The following is a 24129-nucleotide window of genomic DNA, read 5'->3' as shown; positions in this document are numbered from 1 at the left end:
TGATTCGGGGCCTATTTGATACCCATGCTGTAGCCCACATGAGTTTGCCTGTTTGTGACCCAAATGGTTAACCCGATTGGGTCCCAGTCGTTATTCCTGAACAAATAACACCAGTTTGCCCATAAAATGATTCAGGGACCATTTCCCCCCCCACACTAACTCACATGGGTTTGTCCATGTCTGCCCCAAAAGGTTAACCCATCTGGGTACCAGCTAAGATAACCATTTAGAGACCTTGCCCAGTTGAAACCCATTAAGTCCATATAAAACCCAGGTGGGGTCCACCTGGACATGTTGGCTGGGTATTATATAAATATTTGCGCATGAAAGCGTTTCCACCGCCATTTCTCGCTTAATACATTTTACAGACACAAAAAGATCCCACCTTGTATAGCTTATTTTGTTTGATCGACATTTGGAAAGTTTACAGACAAACGTTCTGTTTCCATCAGGCCTGTTAATTTTGTTGTTGCTGACATTTACTTTACTCACATAAAATGGTTGAATGGAAACCTGATTCCTGTAACTAATGGATATTAGTGACTGACTGTTTTCAGGAATAGTGTCTCTGACTAGACGCCGCTAGAAAGATAACATAAATGCTATTTGCATATTGGCAGTCAGCCCCCTCAACCTTTCAAAGCAGATGAAAGGTGGCTGCCAGAGGATGCATGTCAACTATATCCTCTTTATTAATTTGTTTTTATTACAATAATTAACTTGACCGATGATCAAAACTATATTGCGTATTTTATAGATAAACTATACTGGAATTTCATTGATTAGGTCATTAATGACTATCTGAGCAGTCAGTCTCTTTGACCAGGATCTTCTTAAATTGAGTCTTTGTTAGCTGTGAGACTGCTGATATCCAGTCCTTCAGTCTGTTAATTAGACTGATGTTGTAAAAAATTATACCAGGTTAAACCTAACCAAGTCTCTGAGAAACAATGCACCTGGCTGGCAGCTATTCCACCTGCTACCATTGGTAAAGTGGGAGGAGCTATACGGGATCATTGTAATGGCCGAAATTGAGTAAATGGAACGGAGTCCAACGTGGTTTCCATGTGTTTGATAAATTCCATTCCAGCCATTACAATGAGCCTGTCCTCCTATAGCTCCAGCCACCACTGGCTAGTGATTTATTGTGGATGCTTATCTGCCTCTGTGGGTACCTGACCCTGTCTGTTTCACCCTGTTGGCCTTTCGTCGACCTGTGTGTTGGTCCTGACCCTGTAGGACAACACTAGGGGCTCACACTGACCTACATGCAACAATGCCTGTTAGGTTTAATTACGCTATGTAGAATAGTAGGAAATTCACTCGTTTTTTTTCTTTCTAGTAAGCCTAGTTATATTATTAACGGAGCCGGACAGATGGTCACACATACACAGAATTGCTGAACTGATTGTAAAAGTCGTCTTCTGTTTACATTTCATATCGAAGTAAACTTGGAGTCACGCAATGATATGGTGTGTGTGTGGTCCTCCCACTACAACTTGGGAAACCATGCAGTTTATTAGGCTACAGATAAAATAAATTGATCAACTTCACAGGGTGGGTGGTGAAAGTGCACGGTGTTTAGTATGAGGTGCCTTTCCAATAAATATCGAGAGTCTTATTCTTGTGACATGATGATTGATGCTTGGCTGCCATTTGACAAATAGTCTCATGTAGACTAGCCAGCTGTTGGCTAGAGAGCACATGCCAAGACCAGAGTAGGAACATCTGCTATTTAAAGCAAAGTTTGACAAAACTATCCGTAGAGTTGAAAATGCGATAAACACATTGAACGTTAGGTTTTGATGTTCCAAATAAAAATCAAAGGGCAAAAGTACATTGTGTGCTTATTTTCTTTGCGGATTTTAGAATATTTGCATGAAAATCTGTCGCCAATTGGATGGAAACCTAGCTAGTGAAGCAAGTAGATGGACTCAAAAAACATCATCCCAGTTGGCATAGCTGGACAAGAAAGCAAAAAAAGATGGTGACAGCCAAAGTAAGCCATCATGATGGTATGCATTGCTGTGGTGATTTCAGTAAACAAACAGTGCAAATCAACATCCGGTAGAAAACAACGCAACAGCAGAAATTGAAATATTTGAACTCTGGTGGCAAGTCCGTCTACCATTGCAGCTGACGGCATTCACCGCCAGGCTCAACGGCATTTACCATTGTGCTCTCATTGAAAGCAATGACATCCGGTTGCAGTCTACCACGTACCATGTAAACGCAGTTTAGTTGAGTAAATACTGTAATGACCTGGATAGATCATAAAGGAACAACTGTCCAGACAGAATATTGAGTTTACGAATTCACGGTTTATTAACCTAACTCCACACAAGCTACTGTTTGGCCGTAGCCCACACCAAATGCATGAAGGATACACGTATAAAACAACCGTGACCATCTCTTGTGAAGACCAGATGTAAGCGAGAGAACAATGGCTAAACATGGCCTTAAACTTGAGATGCTACACCCCCCCGCCAAACCCCAAAGATATGAAATGAGGGAAACAGTCTGTGGCAGGGGGCTGCCCCTCTGAGACCCAGGGGATGAAGGCAGGGACATGGGGGGACAAGGATGAGGTAATGGGGGGGCTGAGGTAATGGGGAATACAGTCCGCGGCTCAGGAGACTGGGTGAGTGGGCTGTCTGTGGCGCCTGGGGGTGGGTGCCTGAGGAATATCATTGCCAGAGAGGGGAATAGTGGGGGTCCCTGGGGTTTGGGGAGAAGAGGCCCCTCTGTATGGAGCTAACCTGTCGCAGTACCACTTTTTTCTCCCGGTGCACCAGCTCCCCAGCCACAAAGTGCCTTCCCTGTGTGTACACGTCATAGTTCCTCTTCTGCCTTAGACCAGCTGCCCTCTAGCGACGGTGTGGACTGTCTCCAGGAGGTCAGGCATATTCCGGCCCCGGGGGAACAGGAGGGCTATCCAGAGTCTGACCAAACGTCATCTCTGCAGGGGTGCGGAGCTCTCTCCCCAGCATGAGGAGGGCAGGCGTGCAGGAAGTGGAGTTTTGGACAGCAGAGCGGCATGCCATGAGGACCATGGGCAGGTGCTTGTCTCAGTCATGATAGTGTTTGGCAGAGACGATGGCCAGCTGCTGTCCAAGTGTTTTGTTGAAGTGCTCCACAAGGCCATCACTGTGAGGATGGAGAGGAGTAGTGCGGGTCCATCCACAGCCTTGGTTGCTGTGGATAGACTCCGCAGCTCCAAACCTGCTGAACATCCCTTGTGACCCCAAAGTGTCCCGTCCCAACCCCCCCATGAGTGCTCTGGAGCACAGCCTCCCACAGTGCTTTTGGGACCACCACCTCTCCTCTCCCGTAGCTGACTCCTTCCATGCCCGCTGTAGCATACCATGAGCCAGCCGCAGTCTCTCAAACTTTGACCATCACCCTTTGGTCGCGAGTGAGAGAGCTGCCACCTTCCCACGGTGGTCTCAGCTGCGCATCTACCCACTGTAGCACTGGCTGTAGGTCTGTGTCCCGTCCCTGTTTCTGCCCCCATTCAGCTACGTCGACAGTCTGCAGCTCATAGCACAGGCCTGCTCGCCCGACACACTGTGGCACAGACCCCTTCCTCCGCACACAGCTCTCTCTCACATCCCTCTCTCCGCTCACAGTGGCGGCACCCGTCTACAGTACAGGGCCGATGGGACATGGCGTCGACGTTGGAGTGTCGTGCCCCTGCCCTGCACTGAAGTCATATGGCTGAAGCTCCTCCAACCAGTGTGCAACCTGCCCCTCTGGCTCTTTGAAAGACATGAGCCACTGGAGAGCAGAGTGGTCAGTCCTTACAGTAAAGGGCAGGCCACCCAGGTAGTACTTGAAGTGTTTGATGGAAGCCACAACAGCCAGGAGCTCCCGCCGGGTGACACAGTAGCAGCACTCGTGTGTTGACAAAAGTACGCCACCACTCTCCCCCTCTGGCCCCACCCGGGCCAGCACCCCACCCATGCCCACATTGCTTGTGTCTGTGTCCAGGATAAATGGCAAGGTGAGGTCAGGGGGGGCAAGCACAGTGGCCTTGATCAGTGCACGTTTGAGGGTGTTGAAGGCCTCCTCACACTCCACTGTCCAAGTGAAAGCCTTGAGAAGCCCTGCTGTGCTCCTGTAGTACGAGGCCAGGCCCAGGAAGCTCTTCAGCTGATGCTGATCAGTGGGGGTGGTCCAGTCTTGGACAGCCCCCACTTTGTCATCCATGATGCTGATACCCTCCTTCCCCACTCGGTGGCCCAAGGAGGACAACTCTCCTCATGAAGTGGCACTTCAGGGTGGAGCTTCAGGCCTGCGGTAGCCACCCTCTCCAGCACACGCCATAGCGCCACCAGGGCTGACTGGAAGAAGCTGCCATGGGCCAGGATGTCGTCGAGGTATACCAGACACTCCTGTCGGGGAATGCCATCCAGCACCCTGTCCATCAAAAGCTCAAAAGTAGCTGGAGCGTTGCACAGGCCGACGCACAGGACCTTGAACTGCCAGTTTCCTCTGTTAGTGGAGAACGCAGTTTTGGCTCTGGCCTCTGGGGAGAGGGGCACCTGCCAGTAGCCACTGCGGAGGTCAGGTGAGGAGAACCAGGAGGACCCCCTAACCAGGTCCAGCGACTCATCGATACGTAGTATGGGGCATGAGTCCTTCCTGGTTACTTCATTCAGCCGCCTATAGTCCGCACAGAACCTCAGCTTGCCCCCCTTATGAACCATGACGACTGGTGCCGCCCAGGAGCTGTGAGGGCTCGATGAAATCTGCCCCTTCTATCTCCAACACAGCCTTGTCTGCCGCCTCCTGGTGTGCCAGCGGGATACGCCAGGGATGCATCTTGATGGGCCGAGCATCACCTGTGTCGATCTCATGCTGCACCAGATGAGTCTGATCCACCTCTTCCTCACTTGGTGCAAAGCTGTCTCTGAATTCAAACAGCAACTGCCACAACCGTTCCGACAGTTCCTCCCCCATATCTCCCTGACTGCAGACCGTGTCATCTCATCTGGGGTAGCTGGGCTGGGCTGAGGGGGGGCGCAGCCCGGGCTCACAGAGGGATGTGTCGTGGAGGTAGCTGGGGGAATGTAACACACAGCCATAGGTGATAGAGGGGCTGGGGAAAAGTCACACACAGATGTGGGGGAGGGGGAGCAGCCATGAGTCTCTGCTGCTTTAACTGTTAGAGTAAAGGGTTTGTTGGGTTGTGTGAATGTGACATTAGGGGGGGGGGCATGGTGACTGCCGACCCTCCCTGGAAGCTCCATGTGCCCCCATTTTAGGTCTAACTGGCAGCCTGTGCTACTAAGAAAGTCCAACAGCCGCCACCCACACAGGATGAGGTACAGTCCTGCCCCCTACTGTCAGTCATTATTCCCTTCCCTTTCATGCATGCCAGCTCACCTGTGACTGTGCGGAGCTGCACAGTTGTGGGCTCAAACGGAGTCCTACCTGGCACAATATCTAGCCTCACCAGGGTTACTGTGGACCCAGTGTCCACCAGGGCAGAACAGGGCACCCCTCTACAGTGACATAACAAAAACCCCAACACAGTTGAAGCCCCAGCCCACACTAGCTCCCTCTCCAAAGCCATCTCCAAGTGTAAGAAATTGTATAAGATACTGGTAACTTGTTTTAACCACTTCTCAACATAAGCTATTCTTGGCACAACATGCACCCATCCCCACTACTTTGTCAGACCCACACACACATCCCCTCCCCCATGAATAGGGCCTGTGAAAACAAACGCACATGCAGGATGCCTTTGGATGTGACTAGGACAAAGAACTGTGTGAAAAGCCAATGGAATGTCGACATCAGGCCGAACAGGACTACCCACGACCCAGATCGACCAATCGGAAGGCCAGACGACAAGATCAACCTACTTTGCTTGTTGCCTATATAATCTGTATGTACTGCTTAGAGGGGCCTCTTCTCCGACGATTCCATAAGAATTAGACAGAAAGGGGCCGTGCACGTTTTTGCCTGATATCTTTACACTTAAATAAAACGGCCTTATTATACAAATATCCACCTCGTCCTATGTCTCCACTTGGTCTCCTGTCTCCAGTAAACGATTTATCAACACAAGGCTATCTGCGATGACTCAGGATGAGCCAGCTGGGTCTGTATGCGCAGCTCCGTAGGAGAGAGCGCCTGTATGAACTGGTCCCGTGCTAGCTCGCTCTGCACGGAGGGGGGCATGTGAGCATATGCCCGCCGAGAGAGGCTCTCAATGTCATTAGTTAGCACCCGTAGAGGCTCTCCAGGCTGCCTGCGTCTATTACTCAGTTCGGAGCGCAGTAGCCCGGGCTGTACACACTGTCCATAGCGCCTCCTCAGTGCTCCCACTAAAGCCCCATAATCACATCTGTCCTCGGGGCTAATCAATATCAAACTGGACAGAGCATCATCCGTGAGGCACAAAGCCAACTGCAGTGCCACTATCTTCATTCGACCCTCCCCCCTCCAAAATGAGCTAACAGTTCAAACTGAGCATGAAAAGCTTCCCAATCCGCCTTACCGGAGTACTTCGGGTTCTTAACAGATACGGACGCGATCGGGGACTGGGCGCTGCCATGTTTGTTACCATCCTGAGCCACAGATTCCTCGTCCCGCAGCGTCACCCTTTTGGTCCACGCGAAGAACAGTCAACGAAGCACTCATGTCCGCTTCAGCGGCCATCAATCTAGCGGTCACCCTCAAGCGGCCTCTGTGCGCCGATGCCCTGGCCAGATCCTCCGACGTCCATACACACGCACCTCCTTGGCCAAAGTCGTCCCCTACCTCCACCTTCACTTTCGGATTCCCTCGAAGCATTTTCAGCCCCCGTTCTCACGTACGTTAGCTAGCCACATTTGTCAGCTAGCTAGCTGGCTAAGTTTTTCCCTCCCCCGAACGAACACAGCTGTCTGTGCGAGTCGCTACAATACTTTAACACTTATTTTTCTTAACTGCATTGTTGGTTAAGGGCTTGTAAGTAAGCATTTCACTGTATTTGATTTGATTCACTATCGTAGGTTGGTGACTGTCCTCAGATTGTATCTAAAGGTGTGTTCAATTGGATGAGGCACGTGAAACGTTGCATATAGAAATGCATTGTGTAGAACAGACAGTTTTCTACATGACTAGAAGCAGGGAGCAGAAGGAATATAGTCAGCTATATTACGTTTCTACCTGCAGGTTTCTGTAACATTGCACAACATTGAACAATGGCCTGGTGTCATATGTCACAGCAAGGCCATAAGTGCAGCCTGCTGAGTCTTTCCCCTATGGCCCCTCCCCATACCTGCCAGACAAGAATGGAATGGGACAGTTAGGACACGTTGCTGTTAACTCGCTCCTCACTGTCTCTTACACAGCCCAGTGTTGCTTAAGGACACGAAACAGCTGCTTCTGATGTTGTTATCGGACTTCTGTTGAAGTTGCTCCTGTTCATTAATGGCCAAGTGGAGAATGCCTGTATTCTGTTGTTGGTTTAGCATGTTGTAATGGGTGTGATATTTGGTTTTTCAGGAACCGGAGATGGAGGAATTAACGATATTCGAGCAGCATACTATAACACTCGGCAAAGTAAGTGTCTCTTGTTTGGTCGGTCAGTGTTTTGATGTTATACTGTCACCTGAAACTAAACAAATTGTACAGTACTTCACTTGCATCAAGGTACACTGAAAGAAATAGCCTACTGAACCACTTTAGTTAGAATGGACTTCAAAACTATCAGTTTCAGTGGCGAACTGCCAGAATTAAGTGTAACAAAGACATGCCCTGCTCCCTGTTACTCTAGGTACAGGTCAGGTGACACACTTCAGTGCTGATGGAATGTGCTCACTCTCTCTCTCCCCCCTTTATCACCCTCCCTCTCTCTTGATGGCAGGATTCCAAGATGGGGTTTGGCTTTGCGATATCAGGAGGCAGAGACCAGCCGAACCCGGACTCAGGGGACACAGCCGTGATAGTTTCAGATGTGGTGCGGAACGGACCCGCTATGGGACGGCTATTGTAAGTCACCTATACACCTTTACCCTTCAGGCTAGCCAGTAGAGCCAACCTGCTTGCTTACAGCTGCACTAGGGTCAGACAGACTTCCTGACACTGCAGAGCCATCTCGAGATATGGCTTGGAAAACCTACCTCAATCCAGGGATGAGAAATGCGTTGTACTCTGAATTGTTCCATTATCCCAAATGTTACACCAAGATTGGGGACGAAAAGGGGAAAAAACGGCCCTTTTCTTCCTCATGCTAGCTAGCAGTAGCCATTATGGAATGGCACGTTGCGTTGAACAACAAAGGAGCTGATTGGCTGATACTGCCATAACAAAAAACAATACAAGTGACTCCAAAATGTATATAGCATCCTCATTAATGTAGTGTTTAGAAAACGTTATATTCTTATTTACATTAAAAGATACTCCAAAATGACACAATACATTATTTATTGGTCAAATTTGCAGTCACACAAGCTTGATGTAGTCATTGCGTGCTATGAATATGGGACCAAATACCTTTTACAACTTTAATACACACATAAGTGAATTTGTCCCAAAATGGGGGGGAGTCACTATGTACAAAAAGTGCTGTAATTTCTAAACGGTTCCCCCAATATGGATGGGTGAACCATGCTGAGTACAGAGCCAAAACAACAAAACATTTGTCACTGTCCCAATACTTTTGGAGCTCACTGTATATAAACACACACACATACAAACACTTAAAATGGCATGTGTTTGATCCTTAGCAGTGCTTGATTACCTTGTTCTACATCTCGTCCCTTTCCAAAAGCGTCAGAGATCAGATCGTCATGGTCAATGGAGTGTCAATGGAGAATGTCTACTCTACCTTCACCATCCAGAACCTCAAGTCATGTGGCAAAACAGCCAACATAGTGAGTACTGGCAAACTTTATCTTCTGTTCTGTTTAGATGAGTTATTCTTGACATCTTCGTAAGATCTGTGAGCAACTCCAACCCCAGGTTATGGATGTGAGATCATGATTTCAGTACACCAGAAAAAAATGTATGTAATACATTTTCAGCTGTGTTACTGACTCTCCCTCTCTCAGACAGTGAAGCGTCCTCGTAAGATCCAGCTCCCCGCCAGCACCAGACCCTCGCGTGCTGCCTCCTACTCCAACCTGCTGGACCAGGACCTCCCACAGAGGCCCCGACGCTACTCCGATGGTAGTGACCAGGCCCACAAAGCTGACCGCTACCGCTCCGCCCTCGACCGCAACGGGACCGCTCATGCCCTGCCGCTAAGTTCAGGGTACAAACGGCTCCCACAGCAGGCCTTCCCAGACAAGCCAATCAAAGCCACCCTGCTGAAGAAGAAACTCACAGACGGTAAGGAGAAACAGGAGAGAGAATTTGCGGCGTGTTTATTATACCACGCCGTAGCAAAAGGTTTCAAAACGTCATCGCAGATCTGACATAGTGCAAGCCTTGCATTCACCCATCTATATCAATTTCATGTTGCCTTCCTGTTTCAGAGTATGGACTGAAGTTGGGAAGCCAGATCTTCATCAAACACATGACTGAGACGGGTCTGGCTGCCAAGGAGGGCACTCTGCAGGAGGGAGACCTCATTCTCAAGGTAAGCGAAAGCAGGCTGTTATGAAATTTCATCACAAAACATTTGGTTTGTACATAGATTTGATTCTTTACTGGGACCATAAACCAAATGCTTTTGGTATTCTAACAGTGTCTTTTTTTCAATATTTGTCGTGTCATTGTATGAAGCCAAGGAGATTTCTGCATTGTGTGACCACATAATTTTTCAACTTCCTGTTCAGATCAATGGGATGACCACAGAGAACCTGTCCCTTCTGGAGACCAAGCACCTGGTGGAGAAGTCCCGGGGAAAGCTGACCATGATGGTCCTGCGAGACGACCGCAAGTTCCTGGTCAGCATCCCAGAAGTGCAGGACAGTGCCCCCAACAGCGAGGAGGACCACCGCGGCAACAGCAGCTCTGAACTGGAGGGTGAGGGAGAGAGGGTGGAAGTAGTGAGGGAGAGAATGTAGCATCAGCACTGCACCTCATGACTGGAGGGAGGGAAGGTGGAAGGAGGGGGAAAACCGAGGCTGGGGGAGGAGAAAAGTGATTGATGTGAAATGTGATGTCAGAAGCAGCTCCTGAACAGCTAGCTGATCCAGTATGTGGTTTTAATGTCTTTCCTCGGTTGTCCTCAGACATTTCAGACCTGGATACAGACATCCCCACTCCCAGAGACAGAGTGTCACGCTCTGCAACTAGAGAACGACGCACACGCAGGTTACCTCACCTGAAACAACATGCTTATTTCACCTATTCTGATCTTATTGAGATGTCTGTACTTAATCCAACATTTTCTTAAAGGAACGGTTCACACATTTTGAATGTTATATTGTTTTTGTGCATCTCCGCGTGATGTTCTATCGATTACCTGGGTCATTTCATGTTTTTATGTGTATCTGAGTTACTGTCGTTCAAGCCGGCAGAAATCCGTCCGGTATGACGTAGCACTGTGATAAAGTCTCTCTCACTACAATGGAAGTTTTACATCGCAAAAACGTCTATCATACATGTCATATTTTAATACTGGCTGATGTCATACCTCGGGAGGAGATCTTCTCTCGAATGAGCCATTGATCATATTTTTGCGATATTCCTACCTCGAGAAGACTACTAAATTGATAGCTGTGAAATCGCCTAAACTAACTGCACTAACTAGTTACTTTACATGCTGATATTGTGTAGCCATGTTGGCTTGCTAGCTACCTAGCTAGGTAGTCAGTTACCTAGCCAGCCAGCCCATAGAGAGAGCATTGCATTGTGGATTTTGTAGTCGACTGCAACAGATTTCCACAACGATTTTCCATGTTGCTACCAACCTTATTATAATGCCAAAAATGACATTTGTTCACCCAAAAAAATATTGTTCTCACATATTAGTGTTATTTAACACTGTTAATTAAAGGGTGGATTTTTCCTTTAAGTGACAAGTCTGCTGTTAACCTATGTATGACAAGGCATTCTGTCTCTCTGGCTTGTTGCAGAAGAGCTGAGCCTCCTCTAGTAGCTAAGTCACGTGATCCGTCCCCGGTGCGGTCGACACTGTCCCGGCCTGTTGCTAAAGCCTACCCCTCTCACCGAGGTGAGTCCAGTCATAAACATTGGTCCATCCCACTCATGTGTAATCCGTAACCTGTCATATTGACCTGACCTGTGTATTTCAATCCAGCCCTCTCAGAGTCTGAGTCTGACCGTAGTGCATCACCCACTCCTGTCAGGAAGGACAGCCCAGACCACGCCAACAAATACAGGTGGGTTCAACCTCAAATTAGACACATTTGGTTTGATATTATCTGTCTTAGTGTGTTTCATTGGAGGGTGTTTCTCTCTTGCTGTAGAACTCTTTCAGGGCTGTCCACCCTCCCCAACCCCAAAGCCTCACCTGCCGTCTTTGACTGGGTCGCCCCACGTTCCTCCCGTCCCTCCTCCTCTACCTTGAGACCTCGCAAAGGTAAACACCACACGGGCTATAGGGAAATCTCATCAAATGACACTGAGTGGATCATGATAATAACATGTTCTCTCCCTCACTCTCCTTCACTGTCTATCTCTCCTCTTTCACTGTCTCTTGCTCTCCTTCACTCTCTGTCTGTCTGTGTAGTGGTGTCAGAGTCGGACTCGGACCACAGTGCCTCCCCACCCCCCAGAAGAGGAGAGAGTTCCCGAGTCACAGAGGACCACTCCAGATACAGAGTGCTCCCTAACCTGCCCCACCCTAGGACACTGAGAGCCTCCCCCATCACCATTCGTCAGGATCCTCCTCGACGGGTCTCCTCTCCTGTCAAAGCCCCACTCCCAGGTCAGTACCTCAAGTTCCACAACAGGAACACCTTGACAGAACATTGTAAGTGCATTGAAACGAGGTAGAAACGGCCACATAATTAGAGCATTACCCCTGTTCTCTCACCAGACTCTGAATCTGAGTCAGACAGCAGCTCTGGGCCCGCCCACAGCCAGGACTCCCGGAGCAGATACAGGTACCGATGAGGCCCACCCCTACCATCCTACCCCCCCAAGTCCCAGCAGGAGCCCCCGGACTGGGGCACTGGGCAGCCGATGCATGCCACCCACCTCCTCCTTCCACTCTTGTGCTATTATTAATATACTGTTAAGTTTTCATGAATTATTTTATTTTTGGTCTGTCGGCCTTGATTGACGATTACGTTGTACCCCATAATACATGTTGTTCTTGTGCCTACTGTGAGGTTCTGTTTAACAATAAAATAAAAGCGACTTCCACTGAGCACGTCTCTACTGTACATGTGGTTGAATCTGGTCAAAAAGCAATCAGCAGTATGATCAAAGCAACAGATTGCCTCTTACCTGACTTAATCTTAAAATGCATTTGAAATGGTACATGGATGGGTTAGCATTCATGGCATGAATAACAGACTGAGGTACTCTTTTCGAATTTAACGCAACAATGATGCTAAATTGTCCATATGCTCATGACGTGATTAGCCATGTGAGACAGCTCCCCCAGAGGCCCTAAGGTGAATATATCACTCTTCTCATCCTCATCATTATCTATTTTAGCCACGGGTCCCCCTTTCCACACGTAACTGAGTTCTGTTGTCTTCCTCCCTCACTCCAACCTCCCTCTTCTCTTCCAGAGCCACTCCCTTGGTAGCCATGTTGCCCCAGGTGGAGCCCACCAAGTGGAAAGCCCCCAGTGTCACAACGAGCCATCCTGTTAAAGGTGTGTGCGTATTGACTTACCTGTATTTGTAACTTATTATTATTGCTCATGTGTGGTTTGTTTGTTTGTTTAGCTATGTGTTGTATGTGTGGAACTGCTTTGCTTTATCTTGGCCAGGTCGCAGTTGTAAATGAGAACATGTTCTCAACTAGCCTACCTGGTTAAATGCAAAAATGTGTGTGTCCATATCCCCAGGGCGCTCAGGATCAGAGTCGGAGGCAAGCTATGCGTCAGTCCCTCGACTGGAGTCTGTAGACATTGGAGGCTCCAGCTCCAGGGTATCCAAGAACAGATACAGGTCAGGCTGACAGACACACACCAACTCTTCTATAACATTGGCACACAAACACGTTTAGTCAAAACGGTTTCAATAGTTGACTGCTTCAGTGCACTAGATTCTCTGAAGATAAAGCCAGGATGCTAGACTGGTTAGTCTACTTATACAAGGAACTGGGTGAACACTTGAAACAACACTGACAAATGCCATCAAAGTATTCATACCCCTTGACATTTTCCACATTTTGTTGTGTTGTGTTACAACCTGAATTTGAAATGGATTAAAATAAGATTTTTTTGTCACTGGCCTGACATGTCTTGAGTCTAAGTATTCAACCCCTTTTGTTATGGCAAGCCTAAATAAGTTCAGGCGTTTAAATGTGCTTAACAAGTCACATAAGTTGCATGGACTCACTTTGTTTCCAATAATAGCGTTTAACTAACAGTTTTTGAATGACTGCGTCACCTCGGACTAGCAGTGAAATTCAAACACAGATTCAAACACAAAGACCAGGGAAGACCCCAGTATCTCTACTTGCACATTCATCTTCTGCACATCTACCATTCCAGTGTTTAATTGCTATATTGTAATTACTTCGCCACCATGGCCTATTTATTGCCTTCCTTATCCTACCTCATTTGCACACACTGTATATAGACTTTTCCTACTATACTATTGACTGTATGTTTGTTTATTCCATGTGTAGCTCTGTTCTATGTGTCAAACTGCTTTGCTTTATCATGGCCAGATCGCAGTTGTAAATGAGAACTTGTTCTCAACTAGCCTACCTGGTTAAATAAAATAAAGGGAGATTTTTCAATGCCTTGCCAATTAGGGCAACTATTGGCAGATATTGAATATCCCTTTTGAGCATGGTGAAGTTATTAATTACACTTTGGATGCTGTATCAATACACCCAGTGACTACAAAAGATGCAGGCGTCCTTCCTAACTCAGTTGCCGGAGAGGAAGAAAACCGCTCAGGGATTTTACCATGAGGCCAATGGTGACTATAAAACAGTTAGAGTTTAATGACTGTGATAAAAGAACTGAGGATGGACCAACGACATTGTAGTTAGTCCACAATACTAACCTAATTGACAGAGTGAAAAGAAGGAAGCCTGTACAGAATAAAGATATTCTAAAACATGCATCCTGTTTGCAACAAAGCACTAAAGTAATACTGCAAAAAATATGGCAAAGCAATTCACTATTTGTCCTGAATACAGAGTTGTATTTGATTTGCCCCAAACATAACACACTACTGTTCCACTCTCCACATTTTCAAGCATAGTGGTGGCGGCATCATGTTATGGGTATTCTTGTAATCGTTAAGGACTGGGGAGATTTTCAGGAAAAAAGACACTGGGAGATGATTTCACCTTTCATCAGGACAATAACCTAAAACACAAGGCCAAAATCTACGGGCGGAGTTACATTTTTGAATTAAATCTGTGTGAAAATCTATGGCAAGACTTGAAAATGGTTGTCTAGCAATGATCATCCAATTTGACAGAGCTTGAAGAATTTTGAAAAAAATACATGGGTAAATATTGAGAGCTCTAATTAATCCATTTTTAATTCCGGCTGTAATGCAACAAAATGTGGAATAAGTCAAGGAGTATGATTTTTTTCTGAAGGCAGAGGTCAGCAACAGGCCAAAACTGTCAGAGTTTTTTTGTGCACGTTATTAGTCAAATAAATTGACAAGAATTTGGTTAAATGTGATCATGTCTAAATGTAATTAGAGTATGACATATTTTCAAAAACAAGCTCTTTTTGGTCTTACATAGCTTAATGGTTAGAGCGTTGGACTAGTAACCGAAAGGTCGCAAGATCGAATCCCTGAGCGGACATGGTAAACTGTCGCTCTGCCCCAGAACAAGGCAGTTAACCCACTGTTCCTAGGCTGTCATTGAAAATAAGAATTTGTTCTTAACTGACTTTCCTAGTTAAATAAATAAAAAACGTGTTAATTTGCTGGGTACATTTAAAAAATAAAATAAAAATCCGGCTCCCCGACCATTCGCTTGAACAAAAATCATCCCACGGCTGAATCTAGTTGCCTACCCCTGAATATTTTATTTTTTAAATGTAACCTTTTATTTAACTAGGCAAGTCGGTTAAGAACAAATTCTTATTTACAATGACGGCCTACCTAGGAACAGTGGGTTAACTGCCTTGTTCAGGTGCAGAACGACAGATTTTTACCTTGTCAGCTCGGGGCCTCAAGTAGTTGACACAGTAAGGGCATTATATTGAGTGTGATTGCTCTCTCTCTCTCCCAGATCTCTGCCTGAGATGAAGTCTTCTCCAGCTCCAGTAGTGAGACAGGACCCCCCTCGACAAGGCATGACCCCCTCCAGTCCAGTCTCAGGTCAGTGTCCCTCCTGTGAAAGATGAGCACTGTCTAAGAAGATGGAATTTTGGGGTTGGAAATCCTAAGGTCTGAACATGTACAGTGCCTTCAGAAAGAATTCATACCCCTTAACTTATTCTACATTTTGTTGTGTTAAAATCTAAATTCATTGATTGATTAGATTTGTTTTCCTCACACCCATCTCTAACACAGTACCTCATAATGACAAATGTGCTTCGACAAAGTATTAACAGAGGTGTGAATACTTATGTAAATTAGATATCTGTATTTCATGTTCAATAAATGTGAAATTATAAAAACATGTTTTCACTTTGTCATAATGGAGTATTGTGTGTAGAATAAGTCAAGGGTTATGAATACTATCTGAAGGCACGATGTCAAATTTCAATCAAATGTATTTATAAAGCCCTTTCACATCATTAGATGTCACAATATGTGATACAGAAACTCAGCCTAAAACAGCAAGCAATGCAGATGTAGAAGCATGGTGGTTAGGAAAAGCACCATAGAAAGACAGAAACCTAGAGGAACCAGGCTCTGAGGGGTGGTCAGTCCTCTTTTGGCTCTGCCGGGTGGAGATTATAAGAGTACATGGCCATTAAGGCCAGATATGTATCCTGATCCTCTGTTTGCCCTGTTAAGGTTCATCTGATTCGGACCGTACACCCTCACCCCCTAGGAGGTCTGGGAGTACAGATGTGGAGAGCAACCACAGGTAAAACTCTAGTTTACAGTATCTTCTAGAAACCACTATAGACAACCAGGTAAAGAACAGTTTTTATTAACCACCATAAAAAAAAGAATGCTCCTCTGTGACAAAAGTCACCGTCACTATTCAAGTCAATCTGATCACAAGTGTGTGCTCACTTCCACCTTCTCTGACCTCTAACTCACTGTAGAAGTGTTATTGTGGAAATGTGAGTGAATGGTAATGCATCTCTTGTAGTATTCCACACAGAGCCAATGGCAATGTCCGCACTGGGATATCAATGAAGAGCAACCCTCCAGTCTACTGTAAGTATCAGCTCTCCAATGTCCTCTTTATAATGTAAACTCAGCAAAAAAAGAAACGTCCCTTTTTCAGGACCCTGTCTTTAAAAGATAATTCAAATAACTTCACAGATCTTCATTGTAAAGGGTTTAAACACGGTTTCCCATGCTTGTTCAATGAACCATAAACAATTAATGAACATGCACCTGTGGAACGGTCGTTAAGGAAATTAAGGTCACAGTTATGAAAACCTAGGACACTAAAGAGGCCTTTCTACTGACTCTGAAAAACACCAAAAGAAAGATGCCCAGGGGCCCTGCTCATCTGTGTGAATGTGTCTTAGGCATGCTGCAAGGAGGCATGAAGACTGCAGATGTGGCCAGGGCAAGAAATTGCAATGTCCGTACTGTGAGACGCGTAAGAGCGCTACAGGGAGACCGAACGGACAGCTGATCATCCTTGCAGTGGCAGACCACGTGTAACAACACCTGCACAGGATCGGTAAATCCGAGCATCACACCTGTGGGACAGGTACAGGATGGCAACAACAACTGCCCGAGTTACACCAGGAACACACCAGGAACGCACAATCCCTCTATCAGTGCTCTGACTGTCCGCAATAGGCTGAGAGAGGCTGGACTGAGGGCTTGTAGGCCTGTTGTAAGGCAGGTCCTCACCAGACATCACCGGCAACAAACCCACCGTCACTGGACCAGACAGGTCAGGCAAGAAATGCTCTTCACTGACGAGTTGCGGTCTTCTGTCTCACCAGGGGTGATGGTCGGAATCGCATTTATCGTCAAAGGAATGAGCGTTACACTGAGGCCTGTACTCTGGAGCGGGTTCGATTTTGGAGGTGGAGGGTCCGTCACGTTCTGGGGCGGTGTGTCACAGCATCATCGGACTGAGCTTGTTGTCATTGCAGGCAATCTCAACGCTGTGCGTTACAGGGAAGACATCCTCCCTCGTGTGGTACCCTTCCTGCAGGCTCATCCTGACATGACCCTCCAGCATGACAATGCCACCAGCCATACTGCTCGTTCTGTGCGTGATTTCCTGCAAGACAGGAATGTCAGTGTTCTGCCATGGCCAGCGAATAGCCCGGATCTCAATCCCATTGAGCACGTCTGGGTTCTGTTGGATCGGAGGGTGAGGGCTAGGGCCATTCCCCCCCAGAAATGTCCGGGAACTTGCAGGTGCCTTGGTGGAAGAGTGGGGTAACATCTCAGAGCAAGAACTGGCAAATCCGGTGCAGTCCATGAGGAGGAGATGCACTGCAGTGCTTAATGCAGCTGGTGGCCACACCAGATACTGACTGTTACTTTTGATTTTGACCCCCCCTTTGTTCAGGGACACATTATTCCATTTATGTTAGTCACATGTATGTGAAACTTGTTCAGTTTATGTCTCAGTTGTTGAATCTTATGTTCATACAAATATGAATATAATATGAATATTTATTTTAAGTTTGCTGAAAATTAACGCAGTTGACAGTGAGAGGACATGTCTTTTTTTGCTGAGTTTATTAGTAACTCTGGATGGAAGGTCTTAACTGTTATTTCCATTTCAGCCAAGACAGAGGAACCCCTCTACTCCCTACCCCCAGACTCCATTCCTACACCTAGCTTGGGGTGAGTTGTTTTATTTATACCCATATAGCCTACATTAAAGGCATACTGGCGATGAGGCCCTTTTATCTACTTCCCCAGTCAGATGAACTCGTGGATACCATTTTTGTGTCTGTGTGTCCAGTATAAAGGTATAAAGTGGTAGTTTTTCAAGTCAATGCTAACTAGCATTAACGCAATGACTGGAAGTCTATGGGTATCTACTTGCATGCTAGCCGAAACAGATAATATTTGACTAAAATAATACTTTTTAACCTTGCTTACATTTGTATTCAATCGCATTTCTTTATTATGCGTGGGAATACTTTGGTACAGATTTCCAAAATTAAATTAGTTGGAGCTGATTTGCTGGTGTTTTTAGTCTTTTATGTCCAACAATAACAAACAAACAACTTTGTTTTTGTTTTGCTGCCAGTAGGGATACCCTGCTATAGTCTGTAGCATTTAAGACTGGACAATGCTCCTTTTCATAAATTCTCATTTTGATGTGACTCCTTTTTTCAAAACTGTGTTTACTCTCGGTTGATACAGCTCAGATCTGAACACAGTGTCGTTTGTGAAGGAGGGGAGCGTTGGCCTGAGACTGGTGGGAGGCAATGATGTGGGGATCTTTGTGGATGGGGTTCAGCACAACAGCCCCGCTCAGGAGCAGGGCATGAAGGAGGGGGACCAGATCATGCAGGTGAAGACCCACTGATCACAGCAGTGGTTACCACCGGGACAGGGTGTGTAGGTTTTTGTTCTAGCCCAGCACGAACACAGCTGATTCAACTAAGATCTTGATTGTTTAATAAAAATGTTATGCTGTGCTAAAGTAAAAGCCTGCACACACTGTAGCTCTCTGGGACAAGTGTTGGTGACCACTGAAGTGCTGATCTACAGTATCTACAGGACAGTATATGCAACACGTCTTTCACCACTTATGGGCTATGGTCTTGTTGTAGGTGAATGGGGTGGACTTTGGTTATTTCAACCGTGAGGAAGCTGCAATGTTCCTGATCAACATCAAGAGAGGGGAGCCGGTCGACATCCGTACTCAGAACAAGATGGACAGTGAGTATTACCTCAGAGACTGAAGCAGGTGCAGGGGTGGAAGAATTGTAGTTGATTTCAGAGGACTTGTCAGTGTGACATTTTCTATATAATTACTTTGGTAATAAATCTACCCCAGTAATAAGGTACATACAAATGATTAAGTTATTCCTAAATGACTGAGTTATTCTTCCTCTCGTCAGTTTACAAGAAGATCCTGAAGTCCAACCTGGGGGACTCGTTCTACGTCCGGACCCACTATGACAACGAGGTGGAGGGCAACATCGGCCTAGCTTTCACCAGGGGAGAGGTGTTCAGGGTGGTGGACACCATGCACAGGGGCAAGCTGGGAAAGTGGCTGGCTATACGCATGGGCAACGACCTGCATGAGCTGGACAAGGGCACCATCCCCAACCAGGTCAGGTGAGTTGAGACTAGAATGATTGGTTGTTTGGTTTATTCCTTCATTGGTTGGTTGGATTTGGATGTATGAAAATACATATGGTTACAGAGCATGACACCTGAGAGCAACGTACTGCACTTATTTCCAATGTGTACACTTAAAGATACTGTCATTGGGGTTGCTTTTATTCCACAATAATTCTATTACAACATATTTTCCATGGTATTTCCTCTCCGTCTCTCTCAGGGCCGAGACTCTGGCCAGAATTGAGCAGGCTCAGAGGGCCAGTGGAGAAGGGGATCGCCAGGTCTCAGGACCCAGGGCAGAGTTCTGGAAACTACGGGGGCTCAGAGGGGCCAAGAAGAACGTCCGCAGGACTCATGATGACCTGCTCCAGCTTACCATCCAGGGCAAATTCCCAGCATACGAGAGAGTTCTGCTCAGAAAAGGTAGGGACAGTTTTATATATTGCATAATAGTTCACATAATAGTCAAACACTTTGAACGTTTGTGTACTTTTTGTATTTTGAATCAACACATGTACACCTTTTGACCCATGTGGCTCTCCAGCTAATTTCAAACGGCCAATCGTCATCATGGGTCCTCTGAACGATGTGGCCATGGAGAAGCTGGCCAGAGAGATGCCTGATGAATATGAGGTGGCAGAGATGGCTCCTCATAGTAGTGGCACAGACACTACTTCCACGGTCATCAAGCTGGACACAGTACGAAGGATTGCAGAGAAGGTGATGAAACAAACTGGGACTTGATCTGTTTTGGTGTGAGACAGAGCAGACGTACAACTGCTGTATGCTTGTTTGACTCCAGTACCAGAATTGAAGAAAAATGCCCTGTGTGTTTCTTCACTCTGTTTCCAGAACAAGCACCCTCTGCTGGACATTACTCCTACTGCAGTGGAGCGTCTGAACTACATCCAGTACCACCCCATGGTGCTGTTCCTGGACCCACACAGCAGGAAGGACGTCAAGGTCATGAGGCAGAGGATGTGCCCCAACTCCAACAAGAGCTCCAGACGCCTCTACGCACAGGCCCTCAAGATGAGGAAGCACTGCAGCCATCTGTTCACAGGTTAACACACACACACCTGTGTTATCAAAACACATACATGTTGTTTTTGCTCTTAAATGGTTTATCTGTAAAAAAAATTATAAATAAAAAACACATGTCCCAAGTGGTTTTATCAAAAACTGTCCCATTGTTCCCAGCTCGTATTGATCTCCAGCCCAGCTGTAATGTGTGGTATGAGACTCTGAAAGACAAGATCAGACACCAGCAGGCCAAACCTGTCTGGGACTCAGAAGTCATGGTAACACAGACAGATACCAGCTCACAGTAAAACTGGGAATTTGCTCTCACCAAATTACCTGGTGGAATAAAGTCAAAAATAAGTAAGTGTGTGTGTGTGTGTGTGTGTGTGTGTGTGTGTGTGTGTGTGTGTGTGTGTGTGTGTGTGTGTGTGTGTGTGTGTGTGTGTGTGTGTGTGTGTGTGTGTGTGTGTGTGTGTGTGTGTGTGTGTGTGTGTGTGTGTGTGTGTGTGTGTGTGTGTGTGTGTGTGTGTGTGTGTGTGTGTGTGTGTGTGTGTGTGTGTTAGTTGGAGGGATGCGGAGAGGAGGACCTGGATGCATTGGACCGGACCCACTCGGACTACCTGAGTGCTGCCAGCGAACTAGAGGACACAGACGGAGAGGTCTACACTGACAATGAGGACCTGGAGGAACCATTTGATCCCAGCAATCAGCCCCGGATGTCAAGGCTCACCGCTCTAGCCCGGTCTTCAGAGCCTGCCTCTGAGTACCCCGGCCCCTCCCCCGAGTCCCTGAGAGAGGTTCCACCCCTGATGCATGTGTCTGAGCCCAGATCGACCCGTCGTCCATCTGACAGCCCTCCTCACGTTGACGTTGCTGATGACACCCGACCCTATCATAGCTTCTCAGATTCGGACTTCAGGGCCATTGACCAGGCTGTCCCAACCACCCCCTCGGACACACCCCCTGACTTCATAGCCCCTGACCCCAGAGTCTCTGTCTCTGTCTCTGTGCCTGAGCCCCCGTCGGCTGAACTGCTGCCAGAGAGCCCCCCAGCTGTCACACTGTCAGTCATAGAGAAGAAACTTCAACAGGTACTGGTGGGGCTGTCAGTCCAGCATAGCACAAACTCTTACAGATCCTCTTAACTTGTAGTTTCCTTCCAAAGGCTCAAATCCTCTGTTAACTTGTAGTTTCCTTCCAAAGGCTCAAATCCTCTGTTAACTTGTAGTTTCCTTCCAAAGGCTCAAATCCTCTGTTAACTTGTAGTTTCCTTCCAAAGGCTCAAATCCTCTGTTAACTTGGTCTCCAGTGATTTTGACCCGTGACCTCTTTCACTCTTTCAGACCCGTATGGCAGAATCTCAGGAGAGGAAAGCATCTCCATCGTTCATTGTGTTAGTGAAGTAGACCAATATCTGATCATATTAATCTGTGTGACAATGTTTGTTTAATTGCATGGTCATCAAAATGCCTATCTATAAACCAACCTTAGCAATTGAGCAACTACTCCAGTCCTAGTCCAAATTATTCTATCCAAGTTGAGTAAGACTGAACTGACAGTTAGTAATGCCCTCTCTCTATCTCCTGATAGGTTGGCTCACCACCAGGCTGTCCAAACGAGACGCACTCGGATCCAAGGCAGTGACAGCTCTGACAATGAAGAGGCTGATGACATCGAGTGGGGTCCAGCTACAGAACTTTAGATTAGAGCACACCATTCCAGAACTATAACTCTAGAGAGCACAGACAACGGCCGTGTTCGAGAGCATCAAATCCGTGATGTGACTTACTGATCTGCAAATCCTAATCAGTCGATATTTATGATAAAGTTCAGTCATTCGGCAGTCGCCTGCACAAACGAGGCAATAGCCTCTTAAATGGGAGATGTGAAATGCTCTCAACTTCAACCTTCAAGGATCACTTGTTTTTTTTTGTCCCTCTGTTGGACTAACATCTTCTTTGGAGAGGTAAGTTGGAGGGCCAATGCTAGGGCTGCCTTCAGACATGGGAATTTAGGCAATGGCTTCCGCAGACCAGAGCTCTCACCTTTCTTTATGCTTAATTCCAAGAGAGGAAGATGTTTAATTTCACTGGAAATTCTAATAAAAAAACTCAGGGTTTTTGTATTTCTACAATTTGCGGTAAGACTGAACTGAATTGTGTGTACTTTTTTTTTAAATAAATGCAATTTTTAAAATCAAAACTATGGAGTCGTTACCAACAACTTTGCTGTCAAGGATGTCATTTGAACAAAAAAACATTTTAAAGCTGGAATCCTAAATTGAAACAATAACAGCGGTCACCCCACCTTTGGTCAAAACGAGTGCTATGTATGCAAGGACTGACCATTGATTATCTAAAATTATATATATAGTTAACCATATTGAGGCTTTTCAGTGTTTTAGATTTACTTTGTCTACAAACCATAGAGTATAACAAGCTTATATTTTGGGTTCTGATGGGGTATGTGATATATGGCCAATTGAACACGGCTAAGGGTTGTTCTTGTGCGCAATGCGATGTGCCTGGATACAGCCCTTAGCCGTGGTATATTGGCCATATATCACAAACCGCTGAGGTGCCTTCTTGCTATTATAAACTGGTTAACAATGTAATTAGAGCAGTAAAAAATGTTTTGTCATACCCATGGTATACTGTCTGATATACCACAGCTGTGAGCCAATCAGCACTCATGGCTCGATCCACACAATTTATAATATTGAAGAATCAATGGGTGTACATCGTTCATTTATAAGTCCAAATATGGATGTCGCAACTAAGGATTCTAGCTTTAATGGGAAATGCTCCAAAAACAATTATGGACATTCACAGAACAATGGATATAATGAAGCTCAATTTTCTATCCTGCTTCATTTGTCTGTTAAAATGACTGATTTTGTAAAGATTTTGTTCATTAAAGATTACAGATATGGCAATGAATATCTGCCCTTGTCATTGTTTTTCAGTTCATTCTAGAACAGAATAGAAAATCCTCACCTTGTCCACCCATAACTATTTGTAATGTAACATCCCTGTGTTACAAATATCTTGGTTGAATAATCCAACATGTTTCTGTATAATGGATGAATGAAACTCAGTTTAGCTGTGATGCATGATGACAATGGCAGCCTGAGCACATATTATATTCAAGGGATAGTTTAACCAATCTGTCATTTAATCATTTGTCTTTTTAAACCTGTAAGCAGTCTATGGACAAGGTATGACAGCAATCCATGCTTTTGTTTAGTTTCCCTGGCACTGTTTTAACATGCTAGCGTTTAGTATTCGTGGCACAAATCCTATTCAAGTCATCTCACTGAAATTAGCATTTTTTTGCACATGTTCATAATTCCTGTCAAGTATCCATAGATGGTATTAACTGACACCTCCCATTAATGTTAATGTTGTGCATGGCTGTTTTTTTAGCCTACGGCTGTCTACACAGTTGGGCCCAATTCTTATATATTTTTTCCAATAATTAGTCTTTTGACCAATTTCATCAGATTTTTTTCCACATCACATCTTTTTCAGAGCTGATCTGATTGGTCAAAAGACCAATTAGTGAAAAAAGGATCAGAATTGGGCTGCCTATGGTTGCGTTTTAGACCAATGATTTATATAATGCTGCGTTCATA

At 46.0% G+C, this 24129-nt stretch overlaps 1 protein-coding gene across 4 annotated transcripts in view; it reads left to right on the top strand.

The window, feature by feature from the left end:
• LOC139539701 (tight junction protein ZO-3-like) overlaps positions 1-23434 on the top strand; it is a 36162-nt gene extending 12728 nt beyond the window's left edge. For 2 of the 4 annotated variants that reach the window (XM_071342889.1, XM_071342888.1), the window contains exons 2-29: positions 7501-7557; positions 7862-7986; positions 8768-8870; positions 9048-9327; positions 9474-9577; positions 9777-9966; positions 10176-10257; positions 11022-11119; positions 11207-11288; positions 11376-11488; positions 11639-11836; positions 11948-12014; positions 12651-12736; positions 12932-13034; positions 15301-15389; positions 16035-16107; positions 16339-16406; positions 17954-18014; positions 18543-18693; positions 18956-19064; positions 19247-19466; positions 19693-19895; positions 20017-20192; positions 20325-20535; positions 20673-20773; positions 21059-21586; positions 21839-21888; positions 22086-23434. In XM_071342889.1, the coding sequence (XP_071198990.1) occupies positions 7510-7557; positions 7862-7986; positions 8768-8870; positions 9048-9327; positions 9474-9577; positions 9777-9966; positions 10176-10257; positions 11022-11119; positions 11207-11288; positions 11376-11488; positions 11639-11836; positions 11948-12014; positions 12651-12736; positions 12932-13034; positions 15301-15389; positions 16035-16107; positions 16339-16406; positions 17954-18014; positions 18543-18693; positions 18956-19064; positions 19247-19466; positions 19693-19895; positions 20017-20192; positions 20325-20535; positions 20673-20773; positions 21059-21586; positions 21839-21888; positions 22086-22197 (3831 nt within the window). In that variant the 5' untranslated portion in view covers positions 7501-7509 and the 3' untranslated portion in view covers positions 22198-23434. Of the gene's footprint in view, positions 1-6485; positions 6824-7500; positions 7558-7861; positions 7987-8767; positions 8871-9047; positions 9328-9473; positions 9578-9776; positions 9967-10175; positions 10258-11021; positions 11120-11206; positions 11289-11375; positions 11489-11638; positions 11837-11947; positions 12015-12650; positions 12737-12931; positions 13035-15300; positions 15390-16034; positions 16108-16338; positions 16407-17953; positions 18015-18542; positions 18694-18955; positions 19065-19246; positions 19467-19692; positions 19896-20016; positions 20193-20324; positions 20536-20672; positions 20774-21058; positions 21587-21838; positions 21889-22085 lie in introns of those variants that run through there. The other 2 variants (XM_071342887.1, XM_071342885.1) reach the window with 2 other exon arrangements.
• Positions 23435-24129: the final 695 nt, after the last annotated feature.

Source organism: Salvelinus alpinus, chromosome 15 (genome assembly GCF_045679555.1).
Source record: "Salvelinus alpinus chromosome 15, SLU_Salpinus.1, whole genome shotgun sequence".
NCBI lineage: Eukaryota > Metazoa > Chordata > Actinopteri > Salmoniformes > Salmonidae > Salvelinus > Salvelinus alpinus.
This window is presented reverse-complemented; position numbering and strand designations above follow the sequence as displayed.